The 23,595-nt window shown below is 42.5% G+C and overlaps 2 protein-coding genes across 10 annotated transcripts in view; one reads left to right on the top strand and one right to left on the bottom strand.

Annotated features, from left to right (window-relative positions):
* Positions 1-23,595, top strand: part of LOC135115866 (uncharacterized) — a 204,369-nt gene that overhangs the window by 35,096 nt on the left and 145,678 nt on the right. The gene's annotated exons all lie outside the window — the stretch shown is intronic.
* The window catches only part of LOC135115868 (carbonic anhydrase-related protein 10-like), a 75,288-nt gene that overhangs the window by 12,227 nt on the left and 39,466 nt on the right, over positions 1-23,595 (bottom strand). Inside the window, exons 2-5 of the mRNA XM_064032948.1 lie at positions 13,399-13,494; positions 11,981-12,047; positions 7,743-7,894; positions 6,523-6,648 (exon numbers count right to left, since the gene is read on the bottom strand). Coding sequence (XP_063889018.1) covers positions 6,523-6,648; positions 7,743-7,894; positions 11,981-12,047; positions 13,399-13,494 — 441 coding nt within the window. The remainder of the gene's footprint in view (positions 1-6,522; positions 6,649-7,742; positions 7,895-11,980; positions 12,048-13,398; positions 13,495-23,595) is intronic.

A 23,595-nucleotide genomic window follows, 5' to 3' on the forward strand; every position in this document is an offset into this window, starting at 1 on the left:
GAGGCAGATGGTGTAGAAGCGTGGAGTGGTTTGCTCAAATCTAAAGTGAATGAAACGGTTGATATTTCCAGCTCGTTTTGCTTTCTGAACTTGTGTTGTCTTCCGCTTCCTGTACTCGCCTGTCTCCTTCATCATCATTGTATTCCTCTCGTCCCTTCCTGTTCCTGTCTTACTTTCCCTAAACTCGCTTCTCTTTGTCTCTCTTTCCGCTGCTTTCTTCCTATTCTTACTTGTTCTTGTTTTACCCTCCTTCTCTTCTTCCTTAGCTTTGTATTCTTCTTGTACCTTCCTGTTATTGTCTCACTTTCCCTAAACTAGCATCTTTTTGTCTCTTTTACCGTTACATCTCTCCTATTTGTTTTTGTTTTACTCTCTTCATACTTGCTTCTCTTCTTCATTTGCTTTCTATTCCTCTTTTACCTTCTTGTTCTTGTCTTTCTCTTTCCAAACTCGCTTGTATTTACCTTCGTTATCTTTGTATTCATATTATTCCTTCTTATTTTTGTTTCATTTATAATAATGTATACTTTTCCTCTCTCCTTAGCTCTCCTCTTCCTCCTTGTCCTCCTCCTCCTTTTCGTACAGTTTCTTCCATTTTTCTTCCCATTCCCACCATCATATTGTCATTTATCTATAAACATCCTTTTCCTTCTTTTTCTTTTCTACCCTCCCATCCTTTTCCTTTTTCCCATTCTCTCATCATACGATTTCCACCTCTTCTCTTCTCTATCTTGTTATCTTACTCTTGTCTTGTCGCGTACCTGTTAATTTATCGTATCCTCAATTTCTTTCTCCCTTCTCCTCCTCCTCTTCCTTTTCCTCTTCTGGTGTCCGCATATTATACCTTTCGTTCTCTCTTTTCTCCTTTTCCTTCTCCTCTCTTGTATTCTGTCATGTTCTCATTTATTCATCTATGTCCTTTCTCCTCCTCCTCTTCGTATAGTGGATTATGCCCCTAGTTATTCTCCTCTCCCTTCTTCGTCTCCCTTCCTTCATTTAGTGCAGTATCTCCCCAGTTATTCTCCTCTCCCTTCTTCTCCTTTTCTTCATTTAACTGTATTATGTTCCCAGTTATTCTTCTCTTCTTTCTCTTCCTCCCTCATCCTTGCTCTTGTCGCATCAGTTAATGTAGTGTATCCTCTTCCTTCTCCTTCTCTTCCTCCTCTTATTAATGTATTATGTCCTCAGCTTTCCTCTCTCCCTGCTCCTCCTGCTCTCCTTTTCGCTCCAATTTCATGCACTCCTCCTCCTCCTCCTCCTCTTCTCCAATCATCGTTTCCTTGCAAGGCGCAGTCAACACAAACCCAACACGGAACGTAATTGGCTCGATACCCAGTGACGTCATCAAGTTCAGCCCACCAATAACACGAGGCAGAGAACACGTTGCCAGACGCACGACGATAACACCTTATTTTACTGGCCAGATTTGGATTACTAGGAGGATTCTGGATACAAGAGGCGGAAGTGGTCTGGCTGGGTGGGGGCAGGGGAGGGAATTGGTTAGGAGAGTGTGGCTTTATGGCAAAACGATCAGCCAATCCCCGTCCTCGCTTCACCAGGTCTCGTTTTCGTTTGCTCGTGATCAAGGGAGCCGCCAGCCAATCACGTGCCTCGCTGCAGTTTTACATAGTTGGCGCCCCTCACTGCTTCGACCAATGAGGAGGGAGATTGACTGGAGTGGCGACGCGCGTGTTATAGTGCGAGAGAGAGAGAGAGAGAGAGAGAGAGAGAGAGAGAGAGAGAGAGAGAGAGAGAGAGAGAGAGAGAGAGAGAGAGAGCAGGCAGTCTACATGTACTGTATGGTTGTTATGGCTGGATGGAGCCTTAATATTAGTGGGGCGAGGACTAGCATGGTCATAGCATGAGATTATGGCCGAGAGAGAGAGAGAGAGAGAGAGAGAGAGAGAGAGAGAGCAACAAATAAACATAAAAAACAGACAGGGTTTGTATTAATATCTCCATCAGAATGATAAATCGCTAATAACGCTTTCCGCTTAGACAGACAGACACACACACACACACACACACACACACACACACACACACACACACACACACACACACACACACACACACACACACACACTAAAACAAAAGACCCAAACAGCTAAATGAAAAAAATAGCAATGAAATAAAGAAATAAGATAAAAATAACTGAAAAAAAATAATAAAAGAAAACAAATACGAATACCGAAAAAGTTCCGAACACACACACACGCACAAACGGAGACAGCAAGGAAAAAAATGGGACAGACGAACAGACAGACAAGGACAGAAAGAGAAGAGAAACAGACAGGTAGACAAAAAAGACAGACAAACAAAGAAATACGAGGACAGGGAGACAGATAGAAAGGCAGTTAGAAAGACAGACAGACAGACATACAAAGACAGGCAGACACGCAGAAAGACAAACAAACAGAGAGGCAGACAGACAGACAGAAAGACAGACAAGCAGACAGACAGGCAGATATACAGAAAGACAGGCAGACACAGAGGGACAGACAGGCGTGCATCCCTTCATCCCAGTCCGTGCCGAGTGCCTGCTGTCAAGGGAAGCGCTGCCGAGCCTCCTACAGGTGTCATTAGGAATGCAACACCTGAGCCATCGCTGAGTTCACCTTCACTGCAGCGCAACCTAGCAGCTCGTACGAGAGAGAGAGAGAGAGAGAGAGAGAGAGAGAGAGACTAACAAAATTTAACAAATAATAACAGTAAATAATAATGAAAGAGAAATATGACTAGCCTTTTTAAAGACAAACTTTTCGAGAGAGAGAGAGAGAGAGAGAGAGAGAGGAGAGAGGAGAGAGAGAGAGAGAGAGAGAGAGAGAGAGAGAGAGAGAGAGAGAGAGAGAGAGAGAGAGAGAGCCAGCCAGTCAACCAACCTCGTCTTTCATTAAATCTTTCATCAGGTCGATAAATCACTCATAATCCCTCAGGTAATCCGCTTCACAATCTCCACAATTACCTGGGAACGCGAAATTTCAGCCTACCTTGAAAATAAAAACAGACATTGTTTACCTGTTTTTTTTTATTAGACCCATTAAAGCTTCTACTGACATCCTATTGTCTTCTTCCTCTGCATGTCACACGGAGAGGGAGAGAAGGGAGGGGAAGAGGGAGGAAATGAAGGGAAGGAGGTGATGGTAGCGATGGAGGAGTAAGAGGAGGAAAGGTATGTTGATTAGTTTATACCTGCTAATAGAAGAGGGAAGCAGGGAGGAAGGGAAGGATGTAGTATACCGTTACCTGATATGCTGTGAACACGACCCTCTGTCAAAGTATTTCTCTATTAGTTTAAAAGCCTTGCAGTAAAGTATCAGGGAATATTGAGTGTTTTTTTTTTTTTTTACTGATGTATTTTTTTTATCTATCTAATTACGATCTAAGGAAAGTTGTTGAATTTTGCTTTTTTTTTTTCAGTGACGCAGATCGTTTGTGACTGCAGTTTGATGTTAACGTTATTATATACTACTATTTTGCCTCTAAATATCCTTCCTTTCATATTCGCTTCCTATCTTCTTTTTTTTCTGCTTTCCATATACATTCTTTCCACTTTATCACCTGTAAGGCCATGAAGGTGTATTTTATTTTCAGTATACACTATATATTTTCCCCTAAACTACTTTCCTTGAAGTTTTATCTCCGAAACTTTATCTCCGTGTAACTTTAGAATGTTTTATCTCCGTGCGAAGAGGGAAAATTGTTGGGACGCGTTTCCGGGGCATTTCCTCACCCGCACTGCGTTCAGGTGGGCCAGGTGTTCCCAGACGCCGCCACACACCTGGTCATGAGCTGCAGGTTTGGGCAGGTGTGTGTGGCGATTTATTTGTCCATTTTTCCTTATGTAGAATGGCTTTTTTTTGTGTGTGTGTGTGTATGTATGTATTTGCATTCGTATGTATAGGTGTGTACGTGTATATATGCCAGTTAATTAACCCTTTTCCCCCGGCCAGGTATGCCTTGTTTACACCTGAATAGCTTTGTAATGTTCCCAGCTTTTTCCCCTCTTGTATAGCCCGCGCCATATCACTGCATTTTATATTCTCTCTTTTATTCATTTATTTATTTATTTATTTTTTTCGTATTGGTTAGTTTTCAGCCCCAGTGGTGACTGTTATTTTGCGTAATGTTTCGGTGTTTATCTGTTCTACATTTGTCACTGGTTTTCATTATTTCACTTTTTTTGGGCGGGGCTTTAATTTTTCGTTTGTCTGTAAATTGCGCTTTGTTAATTTTTTTTCCTTTTCTTTATCGACCTTTTTTTCTTTGACTTTTTTATTCATATATTTTTACGTGTATTTACTTTACACTTCCCATAACCCATGTATTTCTTTTTCATTTTTTTCCACTTACAGCTTTTATTTCTTTTCTTATGTCTGCCTTTTATTTTCTCCTCCCTGGCAGTATTTCCCCTTTTACTCTCCTTTCCTTCTCCTTTCCTCCTTTGCATTCCTCAACACTCCTGTCGCTCACTTCCTACACTTTCCTTTGCTTCACTCTCTCTCTCTCTCTCTCTCTCTCTCTCTCTCTCTCTCTCTCTCTCTCTCTCTCTCTCTCTCTCTCTCTCTCTCTCTCTCTCTCTCTCTCTCTCTCTCTCTCTCTCTCGTACCTCTTTTTTCCTTCTCACTTCTGGCCATCCCTCCTGACACTTTCCTTCTTCCTCCTCCATACATTCATACACTATCCTTCCTCATTTCCCTCCCTTCCCTCCACACGTCGTCCTCTTTTCCCTCCCTCTCCCTTTCCCTTTCCCTTTCCCTCTCCCTCCCCCTCCCCCACTCCCTCTCCCTCTACCTCACAGCATCCCTTTCCAGCGACTGTAATTCATTTGCATAAAAGTGGCGTTTATGTCCTTCATCCTCCCACCGTGTAGCAGCAGAGAGGCCGCACGCGCACACGCACAAGCATGCACCAAGTATGGCCCCACATACTCAACGTGTTCACAGACAGACAGACAGACAGACAGACAGACAGACAGACAGACAGATAGACAGACAGACAGACAGACAGGGAAAAAGGCAAACAGACGAGCAAGTAGGCAGGTAGAGATGGACACACACACACACACACACACACACACACACACACACACACACACACACACACACACACACACACACACACACACACACACACACACACACACACCTTGAATTTGCTCGTATGAAACTCGATAAATTGCAGTTTCTAATATAGTATTCTTAACCTTTTGATTGTTGTTGTTGTTGTTGTTGTCTTGGTATTGCCGCAGCCACCACCACCACCAGCACCACCACTACCTTGAGGCACACAGGCAAAGGATAACTTTAAGTCCTCGCCAGGCTCTCCTTCAGCGTCCTCGTCAGGTGGTGCAGGTGTGACGTGAATTCTATTGAAGGGGCTGATCCTTCTTGACGCGCCTGGCTGCCCTTATCCTTCCCGTTTCCTTTATTACTTCGGCTGGTGATTACCTTGCGCTTCATCACTTTCATTTGCCTCTTATGGATTTGATCATATATTTCTTTTTCTTCTATTTATTCTTATGATTTTACGTTTGAGCGAATTCTTTCTCAAATTCCTCATTTCCTCAAATATCTAGATTTTTTCGTATATATTATTTCTCTTCTATTTATTATTATAACTCCCACCACATCAGTAACCCACTCATAATACATTCCTATCAAACAAGTAAAGCTCATATCACATCCACACCTCATTCACATTCACATTTCATTATCTTTACCCCACCAACTTTTTAAACAAATTTCTCCTTTTTTACCGATTATAATCTCCCTTCCTCTTCCATTTTTCTTTACTACCATCAGACAAATCCGGCAAGAGAGAGAGAGAGAGAGAGAGAGAGAGAGAGAGAGAGAGAGAGAGAGAGAGAGAGAGAGAGAGAGAGAGAGAGAGAGAGAGAGAGAGAGAGAGAGAGAGAGAGAGAGAGAGAATATATTGGATGCAGTGAAGACATGCTTGTAATGAATGTGACTGAGAGAAGCACAAAAGACTGAGCGTGTTTGAAAAGGTTGATCCAGTGTAACGAAAGACTCTCAGACGAACAGGGATTTCATGTACCCCCCCTTTCGTCCTCCACATTCTCCCCCCTGACACATACACCATCGATGAAAAGCAACGTAAAGGTCTGTACGTTTTGTCGCGTGGAACAATATGACACAATGTACGAAAAATTCAGACAAATGACTTGGATATAATGGAGAGACATAACAAGTAGGATCACAAAATGCAGCGGCGCACAATGCATCGGCGTTTAGCATCTCATTCTGCCGTCAGGTGTAGCGAAAGAAACGCCGCCGCCTCAATTAGTGGAAAACACGACGCTTTGTGGTGATTCTGAGGGGCAGTTTGTACAAGGCTTCATTTCTTTCCCTTTTTCATTTAATTATTTTTTTCCTTGTTAAGTACATACACATTATAATCGTTTTTGTGGCGGGTACACACACACACACACACACACACACACACACACACACACACACACACACACACACACACACACACACACACACACGGAATACTCACAAGGGAGTACGGAGGTATGTTGGTTCGAATGGCCCGCGTGTTTAAGGGCTGGAGTGGTCTGAAGTTTCCTGTGATGGGGAGCGTCTGGCCGTGGTTGCCTCGCCTCAGGGACTGCAGGTGCCACAACTGTAATGACACACCTGTAAATACTCCTCACTCACCTGTAAGATACTTCTCACACACCTGTACCTTCAATCGCATTTACCTAGAATACATTTCACTCTACGCTCATTTTCCCAGAACGTCTTTCACACTGCATACCTGTTGTAATTTATTTTTCATACATCATCAGCTTTATATGCCTGTCAGTCCTCCACAAATCCATAATTCTTGAAGCTATTCCTGATTTTTCACTGATGTAATTTATCTTAACTTTGTATCAGTTACCTCTGTTATATTCTTCCCACGCTTTTGTTTGTGTTCCTTCTTCACCACCTCATCAACCACCTGCAGCTCCCTCGCTGCTCACCTGTCATCACTTTCATTAAATACTGCCCGTGGTGGTGGTGGTGGTGGTCTCTGCCACGTCCACAGAGTCCTTTCCTTCACCTCAGACACGCGGTTTATTTCCCTACTGGTAGATAATTTAAGCGGTTCTCAAATGCACTGTAATTTCCCTCCTGTCAGGACTCCCAGGGCACACTCAGACTTGTTAGACAAAGAATAAGTACGAGCCAGGACTTGCCTTCTCTCTCTCCTCACGCAAACATTCTTCCAAATTGTCTTTTCTTCGTTTTGTTCCGACGCATATTTTTTGTTCCTCTAACGCACGGGAATTTCCTCTCATCTCGAGATTTCGGTCGACATACGACTCGCGTCTATTATTTTCTCGCGCCGAGGGAAATCACGCAGCCGACTCTGTGTCCCGAAGGTGGAAAGTATATTTACCTTTTTTGAATGGAACTCAAGGTGTATAGTGTTTTCGGATTTTTTGGAGAGCCGGGCTGAGAATAGGCCGAAAGCATTTCTCCCCTCCCCCCATCCCCCATGCTGCTCACCTTCATCCCGTTTGACCCTGTTCCTTATTCACCACGTACCTACCTGCCCGGGCCTTACCTAACTTCACTTAGCGAAGTTCACGCAACCAATTTCACACTCACCTAACCCAAGCACTCCCAACTCCTAATGCCAACTTCACACTTTGGCCTCACACCCTTTCAAACTCCCGCTGCATTTGCCCCTCACATCCCCTAGCACCCCACACCTGTTCCCACGCTCACCTGGTCTGCCGTGATGTATCCTGGCTTGTTGAGGATGACCCAGGTGACCGTCTCCTCGCAGGGCGGCTCGGTGAGGGACCCTTCGTAGGTGAGGTACATCGGGGAGGTGAACAGCTCCCTTATCGGCACGAAGGGGATCACTGTAGATTTTCCTGCAGGGCGAGACGAGGGCGATGAATGAGAGATAATTAAGCGGAACATTGGAAGGTCTGGACTTTTTGTTGTTTGATGGGAAGCGGACTTAATTAGGGTGTGATGTTTTGATATGAATTATCGGCACTGGAGCGAATATATGGTCGTTTGCGTTCGTTTACTATGCAGGGTGGCGGATGCGTGGATATAGGCCATGGTTTGGAAACAGCGCCCCGTCTTACCCGGAATACAAAACAACAACAATGTGGATTTTGTGTCTGGTGAAATATTAAAGTGGAAATGAGCCTTGGTGATTCTTGGAATAGAAAAGTTGCAGAAAATGGGGCGTTGCCTCCACCATGTTATGAAGCACAGCCGCGGAACGCTACGCCTTTGGGGATGCGAGGACGTCCCGGGAGACCGTGTCATCCCTAAGGCACGAGGCAGGAAATAGAATAAGATTTAGTCCGACTTTTACTGAAATAAAAGTTTAGGAAATGCGAGTATACAGCCCCAAATTAATTAGATTCGTATAGGATTCCTCTCTTTTTTTTTCTTTTTTTTTTTCATTTTTTCCCCCGTTGCATTTTATGATTTCCATTTGAAGAAAAATTGAGTAAAAGGAGGATTGGCCTCAGGATGCGAGCCGCGGACATGGACCACGCCGGCAGTTTTTTTCTTTTTTTTTTTTTTTCATTCTCTTTCTCTCATATTCACAAATGGTGACCGGCGGATCGTGGAGTGAAGGTGGGGAGCGTTTCACGGTCACTTTTGTCTCGTTATTCAAACCTACCGCATTAAACGACGAAACAGGAGGAGACGAGCACATCATATAACATAAAATAAGATCACAACGACAAAATCCGGGAGGAAATTTGACCGACGGGTAAGAGAGAGAGAGAGAGAGAGAGAAAAAAAGAGGTGGAGTTTGCGTAATTTACCCTTGATCAAAATCGAATAAAAAAAAAAAAAGTGAAGTGCTTGTGTGTCAGTCTTCAAAGAGGCGGAACACTCGCACACTCGCACACTGAAGAGTCAGGCCAGCCAGCGCCATGTTTGTGTGTGTGTGCATCGTGCCCGTGAAGCCAAGATGCTCTCCGGGGCTACCAACGGGCCTGGAACGCTGACATTGCCAAATTTCCGAGTTCGCCCACTCTTGTCTAAGTCTGACGAAACACTGCGTCAGGAACCCACAACACGGCTGCAAGGTAAATGCGCCATTGTCTTTAAGGAAACGACAGGGAGAGAGAGGCGAAAGAGGAGGAGAAAGAGAAAGAAAAGAAAGAAAGAAAACAAAAAGGAGGAAAAGAAAGAGAAGAAAAAATAGGAGGAAAAGCAGGAGAAAAGCGAGGAGTAAGAGGAAAAGCAAGAGGAGAAAAGCGAGGAGGAAAAGGAAGAGGTGAAGGAGAAAAAGAAGAGGAGGAGGAGGAAGGAGGGAAAGAAGCTTATAAGGAATAAAAGGAAAAAAATGAGAAGGTCATGAGGAGGAAGATAGGAAAGAGACGTGCATGTTGGAAAGAAAGTAGAGAGAGGAGAGAGAGAGAGAGAGAGAGAGAGAGAGAGAGAGAGAGAGAGAGAGAGAGAGAGAGAGAGAGAGAGAGAGAGAGAGAGAGAGAGAGAGAGAGAGAGAACTGACTGTCTGATTGGATAAATGAGCGACAAGGCGAGGGTAGAGGACGGAAGTTGTCAGCCTGGAGCGTGCTGAGAGACTGACTGGCGCCTCGCATTAACACCCTCGACCTTTCCTTCTTAACTTTCTTCGTTTTCGTGGAGAGAGAGAGAGAGAGAGAGAGAGAGAGAGAGAGAGAGAGAGAGAGAGAGAGAGAGAGAGAGAGAGAGAGAGAGAGAAAGAGAGAGAGAGTAGTAGTAGTAGTAGTAGTAGTAGTAGTAGTAGTAGTAAGAAAAAAAAATATCTGATATATTCTCTCGAGGAAAATATATATGGAGAAAAGAATGACAGTAGTAACGAGAGGGGTTGAACTAGGGAAGAAATAAAAAGAAAGTGGAGGAATGAAGGAGGGAAGGAAGGAGGAAGAAATGATGGTTTGTGAGGGAAGGAAAAGAGGAGGAATAGGGTAAGAGAGAGAGAGAGAGAGAGAGAGAGAGAGAGAGAGAGAGAGAGAGAGAGAGAGAGAGAGAGAGAGAGGACAGTAAGAAAAAGTATGATATTTTCTCATGAGGAGAACATAGAGAAAAGTAATATAAGAGAAGGAATATTAATGATATTGAATAACAGTAATGGATATAAATTTGCAATGGTAAATGATAGTAAGGAAAGTACCTAATATTCTTTTTTTAGTCTCACATTGTTAGTAAGACAATGATAAAAAAAATCTTATTTCAATACGAAGGAAATATAGATAAATTATTATTTTTTTTCAGTTTCATTATTTTATATTCAGTTCATAAAAGACCGAAAAATAATGAAGAAAAAATATCAAACAAGGCAAAATCCACCTAATCTTTATTTTCTATTTTGGTCGGGGCAAGATTTTTCATTTACGCAAACGAACAAATGGATGAATAAAAAGTAAACTAAAAAAAGACGAAATGCCATTCAAATTTCCTACGAGGCAGAAGCGAAAATTTGAAGTCCATCACATTCACTAAGCTCCGATTTAGCTTTTTTTTTTTTTTTTTTCCATGTACAGTTGACATTAATTACAGGTACGAGAGGAAAATGTATAAAATGAATGACCGCCACTAGAGGACAAATCATTGGGGAGGACGGGAAGCAAAAGAGTGAAGCGGCGTGAAGCGTTCATCCAATTACACTTCCATTAAGGCTTCGGAATGATAAGAGTGGAGTGATAAGAACCAAGGGGGAAAAATTGGCCGGTAATGAGACGATCAACAGACGGCATCCTGAGTTTGACAGGTGTGCCCAAAGGGTGATGCAAAAAAATCTGTGTAATTGATAAAAATGTGTGTAATTAATTTTCATCATTCTCTCTCTCTCTCTCTCTCTCTCTCTCTCTCTCTCTCTCTCTCTCTCTCTCTCTCTCTCTCTCTCTCTTTCCCTGATGTCTCCTTTTTTTTCCCCCTTCTCACCTTCATCCCTAATCTTGTTTCCTCCATGCCATTTGTCCTTTTTTTGCTCTCTCTCTTCATCGTCTCCTTTTAACCCATTCTCCAATTCCTTCTTTTCCTCTTTTTTTCCCCACTTTCGCCTTCCTTATCATCTCATCCTTTCAATCTTCCCTCCCTCCCTTTCTTTCTTTCTCCTCTTTCTCCTGCCCTGGTTCTCTTCCCTTCCTTCCATTCATCCCTCCCTTCCTTTCTTTCTTCTGTCCCCTCTGCTTTCCCTTCTCCATTCCTTTCTTCTCTTCTCTATCTCCTTCCTCTTCACCACCATCTTCTTGTCGTTTATCGTGTTCTCCCTCATTCTTTTTTTCATTCCCCTTCTCCCCTCTTCTCTGTTTCTCTCTTTCTTCACCTCTGCTTCCTTGCCCTTTCCTCCCTAGCTCACACTGTTTTTGTTCTTTCCTCCTCTCTCTCCTACCTTTCCTCCCTTCATAGTTTTCCTCCAAATTATAGAAGGCGGTTTTTCCTTGGCTGTTCGCTCCCTGATGTTTAGCGAATAAAAGGCGATGATTGAGCAAAATTTATCTCACTAAAGCAAGGAAAAAAAGAGAGTAATGGGTGTAAATGGGTCACGTAGAGAGAGAGAGAGAGAGAGAGAGAGAGAGAGAGGGGGAGGGGGGTTGCTGGGAAAAGAAGGGGGATGGCCGTTGATCAAAAGATTAAACGCGTCACTATATTTGGATTAAAGTGAGAGGAAGTGAGAGGAATGGAGGCAAAACAGTGAAAAGCGAGTCGGATGTTTGTGACGGACGAGGGAAATGGGCGACTAAAAATGACCCTCAATAATAAGTGACGGAAAGAAGAGGGGGAGAGAGGAATAGAAAAGGAGGAATGTAAAAAGACAAGTAAGGAAAAAACTGAAAGAGGATAATGATGATCGGATAAATGATAAATGAAGTGGAAGATACACTGGAAATAAATAGTATGAAGATATATGAAAGATCAGTAACAGTGTGGTGGTGGTGGTGGTGGTGGATGAAAATTACAGATGAATCAGCGGAGACGGAAGTGGATAAACTTACCTCTATGTGGAACCATGTGGATGTGGTCCATCCAAATTTTCAGCACAGGGTTGGGTCGCCATCCCACCTGCGAGAGAGAGAGAGAGAGAGAGAGAGAGAGAGAGAGAGAGAGAGAGAGAGAGAGAGAGAGAGAGAGAGAGAGAGAGAGAGTTCTTGTCAGTGGATCCTGTCAAAGGGACTACCATCCTCTCCTTTCTTCCCTCCATTCCTCCTCCTCCTCCTCCTCCTCTCTTATTCTTTCCTTTTATCTCTATCCCTCTTCCTCATGTTTTCTTTGTCGTTACATCTTTCCATTTATTCTACAATTTCCATCTTCCATTCCAATTCTTCACTCCTTCTCTTTCACTTCATTTCATCTTATTCTTCCATTTATCCATCCTTTCCTCCATCCCTTCCTTCCACTTCCCTTAGTCTCCTCCAGCACCCACCTTTCCTCCTGTCCTTTAGGCCTTCTGCTCTGGCCTGGAGAGAGTCAGATAAATATATAGTTGGATAGACAGCTTGAAAGGCACACATATGGAGCGAGCACTTCATGCATACAAACTCAGATAGATAAATGGAAATGTGGACGAGACAGATAGATAGATAGGAGGCAAGGGAGATGCAGAAGGAAGGACCAAGGAAAGAATAACAGATCTCGCGATATAAGAAAGGCAAAAGGCAAGGGGATGGACGAAAGTGAACACCAGTGGTCATGCATATGGAAGTGTGTACATGGAAATGCCCACAGGTGTGTTGCATGCTTCAGGTAATAATTCTTGAGCCTTAGTTGGTGGGTGTGACCTGTCGTGGCGGGCAGGTGTGATTAATCTACGCTACCTGCCTGCCTCTCTCTGACGTGTGTGTGTGTGTGTGTGTGTGTGTTGGGGGGGTGGGTGTCCGGGAAGGGGAGAGGCATGTGCGTGTGTGTTTGTGTTGAGTGTGTGTGTGTAGGTAGGTAAGTAGGGAGGTACGTGGGAAATTCTTAAAACACTCATGTACGCAATGCAGGTAAAGTTAGTTATAGTTAGATAAATATGGTTTTGTTAGTTAAGTGTGATGTTAAGTTAGTTTAGTTAATCTAGTCCATATGATGTTAGGTTAGGTGAGGCTGTGTGTTAGGTTTTGCTAAGTTAACGTAAATATTGTTAAGCTAGACAGGTTATGAGATTCTTAGGATTAGTTAGGTTAGGTATGATAGACTAGGTTAAGTTATGTGATAAGTTTTGCTAAAATAGGTTGGATATGATATTATGCTAGATAGATTGTAAAGTTAGGATTAGTTAGGTGTAATAAGGAGAACATTCCAAAACAAATCGAGGCAAAAAGTAATAAATCTGAACAGTGCATAGAAACTCAACTAAACTGACCAAATAAAAGTGACATGAATTCCTCGATAGGTGTAACAGGTGTGGCAGGACAGGTGTGGCGTACTGTACCTTGAGGAGTAGAGCCACGCCCAGGATTCCATTAGGCTTGTCAAGGGCGTGGGTGAAGTTGGCATAGAGGTCGCTGTTGTAAAGATAGAGTTGAATCTGAAATGGAAGAGGACACGACATTCACCTTTGGGAACACCTCTGCTGCCAAGTCAGGGGATGGATATTGGTTGTGTCTGTTACTCTCACTCCAGGCTTATTACCATGTTATTACTTCGCTTCCCATTCGCTACAGTGATTTTTACCTTCCTCCCTTCCTTCTCTTTTCTGTTCCTTCCCTTTCTGTTGCTCCATTTTCGTGTTTTCTTATTTTTTATTGATTCTCTCTTCCTTATTGCACTTATCGTCTTCCTCCTCCTCCTCCTCCTCCTCCTCCTCCTCCATGCCCTTTCATTTTTCCTACATTCCAATAATTCACGTCCATTAATTCTCATTCATCACTGTCATCATTATCATTATCATCATCATCATCGCCGCCACCATTATCATCACCACCACCATCACCACCACCACCACCATCACCACCACCACCACCACATGAAACCTTGCAGGCACCTCTTATTCGTGCACTGTTGTTTGCTCCCGACTTTTGCTCCTGTTCCCTCCCTCTCTGCCTCCCTCCATCTCTCTCTCTCACTCTTATATTAATTCATTCTGCCTGCCTCTCTTTCCCTCCGTCTCCATTACCCTCCCTCCCCCCTTGGCAGCTCCCGTCAGGTCGTAAGCCAGTCCATCCATCCATTGTTCGAGAGAGAGAGAGAGAGAGAGAGAGAGAGAGAGAGAGAGAGAGAGAGAGAGAGAGAGAGAGAGAGAGAGAGAGAGAGGTATACCATAGTTCCAATGAATTTCACAAATATAGAAGCCTTTCTAATGCAAGTATTCAAAAACAAAAAAAAAACAATTCGCAACCTACATTGAGTATTTGGTTTTAATTGTTTAACAGTCATTGGAAACAGCGTGTGTATAGAGGAAAATATGGATACTATTAAACTTCACTGACGTTGCTATTATAATCCTGCAGCTGCGGTTTGAATTCCATTTTCACAGATTTGTCAAGTAGAGTATTCCACGTACATATTTGTGAACAACAATTAAATTTTTCGGGAATGTTGCACGTGGAGAGAGAGAGAGAGAGAGAGAGAGAGAGAGAGAGAGAGAGAGAGAGAGAGAGAGAGAGAGAGAGAGAGAGAGAGAGAGAGAGAGAGAGAGAGAGAGAGAGAGAGTAAAAAGATAACGCGAAGGGTTGACGTAATTTGAGGTAATTATGGCCAGATGATCGGAGATTACGTTAAGCAGGTGTATTATGCTGTGCACGTGTGTTTTAGGACGGGGCCGTGCTTTGTGACTAATGAGAGAGAGAGAGAGAGAGAGAGAGAGAGAGAGAGAGAGAGAGAGAGAGAGAGAGAGAGAGAGAGAGAGAGAGAGAGAGAGAGAGAGATTCTTGTATCGCTCTAACAGATTGGCATATAGTAAATTGAAATCAAGTAAAAACACAAACAGAAAACAGGCAGGGGGATAAAGGAAAGTATAAGAAGAATGACGAGAGAGACCAAAGACAGAACAAAGCGTTGCGTGATTGTATTCCCAAGAGAACATGACCGTTGTTTCCCCTGTTACCTGTCCTTACTCAGGGGAGAGGCTGTTGATTAAAGAAGGTGTCAGCAGTGTACACGGGCCCACAGGTGTAATAGAAAGAGAGACAAGCACTAGAGGGAAGCACACCTGGTGATTCAGTGTCCCTTTCAAAAGTCAAAGCAAATCAACAAACATCATCAAACGTTCTATTTAAGCGGAGGATTTAGTAGTGATTGTGTGTCGCTTATATGCCGGAGAGTAACGGTGATGTAGGAAGTGAGGCTGGCTGAGAAAGACTGGTATTGGGAAGTGAGGCAGGAATGAGACAGGCTTACTGGCGAGGTTACATAAGAAGTCTTTGATGATGAGACTGGAAGGTGAGACAGGAATGAGGCTTTTTTTGTGAGGCAGGACGTGAGGGAGCGTTGTAGAGAGGTGAGGTATGGGTGAAGAGGGCTTGTAGTGATGTAGGAGCGATCAGGTTATCAGGAAACGTGGCAGGAAAGAAATAGAGAAGCACTTAGTGAGGAGGAAGCCCAGGGAAAGCTATAACTGGCGATACCTCGAAGTCTATGTATATTAAATTACGGTACGAAGCTTTCACCTCTTCTATTCTGGCTTGTTACCGGGTACGTTTGTATCAGAACATGAGAAAATAGAGACTACAAAGGCCAGTTGAGGCAAACAAGGCAGGTTACGAAACTTTCACACGGCAGATCCTGGATTTCGAAATTCGAGGTCATAAATCTTTAACAGCAAAACAAACAGGTATAGTTCTCTTACATTAGTTCACCTCCTTCATACAAAATTGTATTATGTTAAGTCTGCTTTAGATATGCCATTGATCCTGTCCAGTCAATCAGTAAAAATTTGTTGTGGACGTTTGGAGTGTAATCATAGTCTTGCTTTAGGTTTGATTTGACTGGAATTGATATTTATTGCCATTATTTAACGTATAAGTTGCATATTACATTCTCTTTATAAACGAGGTGGACCATAATGGTTAAGATTTTTTTTCAAGTCTTTATTTTGATACTTATTTACAAAATGTTAGTGAGACTCAGGTCAATACGCTCCTCATTTATGCTCTGGTTCTTTTCGCCTTTTTGTGATAATCAAATATTTCCAGAAAGCGAGACTCAGACTACTTAACTCCTCTCTCACGCCCTTCTGTAGGAGACCAGGGAGTAAGTATTGGTGGAAACACTGAGACGAAGTACAACCATGATTTAGTAGTCCAGTAACACACAGCATCACTTCCACTGTGTTAACCATTTCCCTCTATCGTAAGTCCTCTTATTAATTGAGAATTCATCTTTTGTCAGGTTTTATTTAGTGTTATTGGGTATGAGAGCTTTAGATTAAGGGCAAATAAAAAATAAAAAAAAAGCAGAAGTGTAGCAGGTTATCAGACTTGTGATCACGCGTGCACTTGGAATATTTTAAGCGGTATGGTCAATGAAGAAAATGCACGAGTATGTCCGTGAGGGTTAAATGTCACTCGTAATACAGCTAGCAATGGAAAAAAAAATTAAAAACAGAGTACAGCGGTATTGCAGCCATGTTCTCTCTCTCTCTCTCTCTCTCTCTCTCTCTCTCTCTCTCTCTCTCTCTCTCTCTCTCTCTCTCTCTCTCTCTCTCTCTCTCTCTCTCTCTCTCTCATAAAGTTACGAAGTTTAGACCATGTTACGAAAGTTACCCCTCAGAATCTGTTGTTTCATTATGATGCTCAAGTCTTCAGGAACAAAGATACTAAAGAAAATACGGCAAGGACAGGAAAGTTTGCCCATGTGAGCGTGGCAAACTTATTTATATAAAAAAACATATTGAAACAAACACTCGTAAACAACGTCAGGAGGCGACAAATTACCGCTACTTATAAAACACCGAAACACGAGATGACTGCCCTGATAAGTGCACGTAATTCACTTCTGCAGAGTTGTTGGTTAATTGGATGGATTACCTGAATCATCCATTACCTCGGCAGAAGACAAGGAGTGACTTATATTTTCGCTTTGCCAGACGAGGCGCGAAGACTGTGCGAGGCAGATACATTGCAAAGGAAGGCAAGGAAGATCTGTTATAAAGCTTGGGTGATAAAGCCTGACAAGAGGAGATAAACAGGGTGCAAAGCGCTTATTTTGCCTGAAGAGGAGGAGGAAAGGTGAGAGGAGCGGAAGAGGAAAGAGAATGGAAGGAGAATTAAGGGGAGAGTCCGGTTTGGATGGGTGTTTCTGTATCTCTGCTAAATAAGCATGAATCGCTCTGATTTTTATGTTGTGAAGTATTGGCAACATGTATATCAATATTAGACATTGATCCCCTTTCTTGCCCCCACCCCCCTCATCCCCACCCCCCCAATTCCAATTTCAAGGAAAATTTTAAAACTTTTCACCGTCGTTATTAATTGGCCCACAACCTTTATTTTTCTGTGGCTTAGAGATGTTATGATACCTAACAAAGTTACGTAGGCAGATTTTTCATTTTGGCTTTTGGTTTTGTTTTATGATTTTTTCTTTATCTGTCTTTCTTTCGCCTTTTTTTTACCAAAAAAATATTAATACAAAATTACATGAGACCTATATAAAAAAAACGCCTACGTAACTTTGAAGAAGAAGTATTCTTCTGTGTTTTAGTTTTTGTTTCATTGAAATCAAGCTAAAACTAACTCCTGTGAAAACTTTTAAAGGGGGATAACTTATGTTTTGAGATACGGGCCGATAAAGTTTATTGATCGATTACGATCCAGTTATAATACACTAGGAAGCTTTTTCAGGTTTATTATGAGTTCTTTTTTATCATAATCAATCTATTGATACAATCAGATGTATTTCTAAGTATATCAGGCTCCTGGTCCCCCATTGCCTTCGAAAAGGCAATGTATTATCTTGTCAAGCAAGGGGTGTCAAAGTTGCCCACACTTCTCTTTGTTGCCAGGTTTTTTAGAAGCCACCAGGTTCGTACTCTGCTGATGCTTTCTCTTTCTGCTTTCTTTTCGGCTTCATCTGGACTTCGTGGTGCCTCTTTCTTTCTTCATCTTCTGTTGTGAGAGATCTTCTTAGCGCCTTCGTATTGATATTCAATGCTGGCAGCAAACAGGCTTTCCTGTAACCATAATTATGGTCCAGTATTGCTGACTGTGCAACAAATGAGAGTCTTTTCAAGCCAGAAAACTTTGTTTTGCTTGCCCGTGACCACATCTTGCTGTGACCACATCTTGCTGTGACTGGCGGCTCGACTGGCGGCTCCAGGCGAGGTATTTTTCCCCTTTCTGTATCCAACTTCACGCCCCAGGCATCCCTGCTCTGCTGCTTTCTCTTAGACAACCGTGGCATGGTTGGCAGGAGGTAGATTGTAGTTTGTAGTGGCGAAATAACGCGCTTAGTAGCTGTGAGAGTGGGAGAAGTCGCGAGAGACTGAGCAACAACCTCCCGTGACAAGAGCTACGTGAGCACTGAGGAGGCAGGATCCTTGCTGGGAGCTAGTATCACACACACACACACTCGCCTTGAGTGTTGCCATATCGTATCCAAGCAAAAAAAAGTTCAGATTTTAGCGTTTTTTCGTAGTATTGGGTAAGAAAAACTTACTCTGCTGATGTAAACAAACGCACGTGGTTGATTGCGTGACATTTAAATGCCATTTAAAGGGAAACTATGGGGCATTTCCCCTTAAATCTTTACGAGATTGCTGCCAACAAGTATACCTACCACATATATTTTTTTCACAAAAAGTCATTATTTTTCATTTTTTTTCGTCTCCAGACCGGACGCTCCCCTTAAGAGAAGGTCGATGATGAGGCACGGTAAAGAGTGGAGGAGAATGGAAAGAGGAAGGGAAGAGAGAAAGAGAGGACATAGGAGGAGGGCGATGATGAGGCTGAGTAAAGAGGGAAAGAGAGTGAAATGAGGAAAGTAGAGGAAAGGCAGAGAGGAGAAAGAGATGAAGTGATGATGATGAGGCTTAATAAAGAGGGAAAGAGAACAAAACAAGGAAGGCAGAGGAGAAAGAAAAAAGATGAAGAGCGATGATGAATGGAAGAGAACATACAAAGAGAAGAGAGGAAAGAGAAGGAAGAAAGATGAAGAGGTCTGTGATAAGGTTGAGTAAAAACTGGAAGAGAACGAAAGGAGAAAAATGAAGAGGAAGTTGGAAAAGTTGTAGGGGAAAAAAAGAGGAGGAGGAACTGGAGTAAAAAAAAAAAAAAAGAGTGCTATGAGAAAGCTAACATCTGGCCTGAGATGAAGGAGAGGCAGCGCTGAGGTCGAGGCCACAAGGGGGAGGGGATGCAATACCACAGCCTTGCCTTGTATCTTCCCTTGCGATTCGGCGAAGCATCTTGTCCGCCCAGAGAAAAATGGATAAAAAGATAGGAACGTATTTAAGAGGAAACCGAAAGAAAACAAGATGCTCTTTCATGAAAAACAGTTGGTAGATAATTTGTTGTATGCTTAGAGGAGATAGTTTCCTGAAATAACAGAGTATGTGGAGATATGCCGAGAAGTGTAGCTTGTTTGTATGAGGAATTACAGTTGCTGCTGAAAGAAATTAATTTGTTTCTTGATATATGGATAACGTTTACCTGGGAGGAGGAGTGTTTTTTGTAATAATTAAATATGTATACGAAGAAATCTATGAAAAAATGTCACATAATTGCGTCTGTTTGGAGGATAATGGTTAGGAGAGAGAGGAATGATGATAAAATGTTCACGTAAAAATTACAATAAAGAGAAAACTTGTTATAATGAGAAGATTGAGCTCCATAAAGAAAAGTATGTGGAAATATACCAAATAATAAGACCTACGTAATCGTGTTTGAGGAATTACATGTACGGCAAAGAAAAGTCAAATTAAGCTTCCTTTTATGCGTAACAGTAGATAGAAAACTTAATATATTTTCGTGGGGAAGTTATAGGATTCCTGAAAGAACTGAATATATAAAAATCCGCTGAAGAAATGTGTTGTCATGTTTGTTCGGGGAATAAGAGTTAAGAGTTTGAGTTCCCAGAAAGAAAGAAATATATGAAGGTCTGCTGAGGAAGCGTGTTATCATATTTGTCTAGGGAAAGAGAGTGGGAGAGTTAAAGTTTCTCGAAAGAATTAAATACACAAAAATATGCCGAAAAAGTGCGATGTTATATTTGCTTAGGGAATGAATGAGAGTTTCCTGAAAGAATTAAATATCAAAAAATGGTCGGGAAGAAGTGTGTTGCCATAATACTTCCTGTCACACTTGTTCGAGGAATGAGAGTTAGTTAGTTTCCTGAAAGAATGAAATAAGTAAACATCTGCTGAAGAAGTGTGTTGCTCCCATATTTGTTTGTGGAATGAGAGTCGTGCGAGATGAGGACAAAAAAGAGAAGCGTCGTGTAATTATTGAATATTGGAAGCTGAGAATAATTAAATCCAGAAAATTAGAGTGAACATTGTTGATGGCTTATTGCTTTTCCTTCACATAATTTTTGCGTTATGACTCAGTTATTGCTTATTAGGGTGTATACAAGTGTACCTTCCAATATACAATTAATTTCCACATAAAGGCCCGCATATCTGCACCTTTCACCCCCCCCCCCCCGACCTTTTGTTTTTGCGTGATGGGAAAATAACTGATCTGATTAAGTTTTCTTTCCAGCCTCCCTTCGTAATTTTTCTTCCGTTTTTTTTTTTCATGCCTTAAATTTGCTTGAGATTATTCATTTTCCTCTCAGTTTTCTTTCTCTTTTTCTGTCAATTATTACTTATTCGGTCTCTGCTCTTCATTATTTTGTCTGTCTGCCTCTTCATCTGTCTGTCTGTCTGTCTGTCTGTCTGTCTGTCTGTCTGCCTGCCTGCCTGCCTGCCTGCCTGCCTGCCTGCCTGCCTGCCTGCCTGCCTGCCTGTCTGTTTATCTGCTTATCTATCTCTCTCTGTCTGCGATTTTTTTTTTTTTTTTTTGTTTCAGTAATTTTCTGTTTGTCTTGCTGTCGATGTCTGGCGGTGTGTGAATCTCTCTCTCTCTCTCTCTCTCTCTCTCTCTCTCTCTCTCTCTCTCTCTCTCTCTCTCTCTCTCTCTCTCTCTCTCTCTCTCTCTCTCTCTCTCTCTCACGTAATCAATTTCCTCCTGGCCAATCCATCTCACATTCCATTTCCATTTTCAGTGTTCCCTTCCTTCCTCCTTCCTCTTCTGCAAAAATATACCCTCCCTTCTAATAACCTTCCACTTTTCCATTTTTCTTCATTTGCCATCCATTCTCAACACCTAAACCCCCCATCCCTGCTCCGTCCCTCCCTCCACTCTTCATTCCACTCTTCCTTACCACTCTCTTCCTTGTAAGTCTTGTATTACTGCACTGTTTTCCGTCTTCATCTTGCATTAATATTCCTTTTTTTCTTGTGCTAGTCAAGAATGCGTTCAAATTTCTTGTGTGCTTTTTTTGTTTTTCATTTTTTTTTTCGTTTATGTGGTGTCTGGAGGTGTGTGTGTGATTCTCTCTCTCTCTCTCTCTCTCTCTCTCTCTCTCTCTCTCTCTCTCTCTCTCTCTCTCTCTCTCTCTCTCTCTCTCTCTCTCTCTCTCTCTCTCTCTCTCTCTCTGGTAAAAATAGAGCGTGGGCAAAAAACATAGTTCGTGTTTTTATATGCAAATCACTTAATGGCTGAGGTAAGACCTTCGTGTTTTATTTCCCAAGAAACGATTGTGTGTTTGTAGACCGAGAGAGAGAGAGAGAGAGAGAGAGAGAGAGAGAGAGAGAGAGAGAGAGAGAGAGAGAGAGAGAGAGAGATGAGGGACATAAAAATTGGGAGATATATGGACTAAGAACGAAATGGAAAAAGAAAGTGGTGAATTGAAAACACACACACACACACACACACACACACACACACACACACACACACACACACACACACACACACACACACACACACACACACTCCATTTTGTTTCAATCTTGTTTCCTGGAATCATTTGAGTTGGAAGATTCGTCTCACCTGCTACTTGGCCTCTGACTTGAGTATCCTGAAGTAATTGAACACGAGGAGGAAGAAGAGGAGGAGGAGGAGGAGGAGGAGGAGGAGGAGGAGGAGGAGGAGGAGGAGGAGGAGGAGGAGGAGGAGGAGGGTTTTTGTCAGATCATGTAACTGAAGTTCTTATTTTTTTCGTTTTTCTTTCCTCCTCCTCCTCTTCTTTCTCCCCCTCACCTTTTTTTATTCTCTTTGTTCTCTTCCTCCTCGTCCTTGTTGTCTTCCTCACCTTCTCTTTTCTTTTTCTCCTCCTGTTCGTCTTTTCTTGATTTATTCTCCTTCCTGTTTGTCTGGTGATTATTAGCATCCATTTCTCTCTCTCTCTCTCTCTCTCTCTCTCTCTCTCTCTCTCTCTCTCTCTCTCTCTCTCTCTCTCGCTCTCGCTCTCTCGCTCTCGCCAATGACAACAACAATAACAAAAAAGTGAGTTTGGTTCAGCTCAATTTTTTTTGGCAAACTCAAACTCAAACGCGCGCACGTGTGTGTGTGTGTGTGTGTGTGTGTGTGTGTGTGTGTGTGTGTGTGTGTGTGTGTGTATTTTTAGATTCCCGCATCGCCCATCCTCTCAGTCCTCTTCTTCAGGCCATTTTTCTCTCCCTCTCAATGTTTTCCTTTCTTATGACGGTGGCGTTGTTTGTCCTGGAAATGTTATCCTCGGTATTGACTTTTGTCTTCTCGCCTCTCCTCCTTTATTTTTAGCCTTGTCTTATCTCCACTATACGCCCCATTTTTCCCTCTCGTATTTTCGATTTTTTTTTTTTTTTTTACATTTTTCTTTAATCTTACTTTGCTACCTGTTCTCCTACAAAATCCCACCAGTTTACTCCTTTCCTTTTTCATTTTTCACATTTTTAACTCGTATTTTGCATTCTCTTTTTCTCCCCACTCATCCATTCATCCAATTTTCCCTCCATTTTTGTCTTCTCCATTTCAAGCGTTTCCATCCCCCATGTTTCCAGGAATCATTTATTTTCTCTCCTTTTCATACTCCCCATTTTCCACTCCCATTTCCCGTGCTCTTGTCCGGCCACCCATTCCTGTTTGCAGCGTTCCTTTTCATACACGTTCCCCCTTTCCTCTTTCCTCTCTCCCATCCCATTCCTTTTCCCTTCCCCTTGCGGTAACGAGAGGGCTGATGAGCAGGCGAGGGTGGCAGCTTTCCTCCCTCTCCCTTCCCCATTAAGTCCGTGCCTCTATTGTGACGTTTTGCCTGGTGTAAGTGACGCTCTTGGCGGGTGCTGCAGGGCTAGTGGGACGCTGTCAGTGCCTGGAACGAGAGGAGAGACCACCTCACTCGCTCCAGCCCTGTAAGTGCCTCCAAGCGTGGTCCGGCAACACAGGGCTTGGTTTTGAGTAACTCGGGATTGACTGCATGTTTTTGGCTTGCTTTTTCCTTCTTCTTTTTTTTTTTTTTTTAAGAGAAGAGGGAGAGTGGGGCCCTGTGTGTGTGTGTGTGTGTGTGTGTTTGTGTTTTTTGGACTCGACAAGATATTTCGTGTATAAGAGTATATTGTGTTTTTTCTTTCATTCATTCTTTATTTGTTTTTCTGTTGTGACTTGGCCGTGTTTCTTGGATTTATTTTGAGACTTTTTTATTTTTATTTTATTTTTTTTTTAATCAAAGC

The sequence above is a fragment of the Scylla paramamosain genome, chromosome 30 (assembly GCF_035594125.1).
Source record: "Scylla paramamosain isolate STU-SP2022 chromosome 30, ASM3559412v1, whole genome shotgun sequence".
Classification (NCBI taxonomy): Eukaryota; Metazoa; Arthropoda; class Malacostraca; order Decapoda; family Portunidae; genus Scylla; species Scylla paramamosain.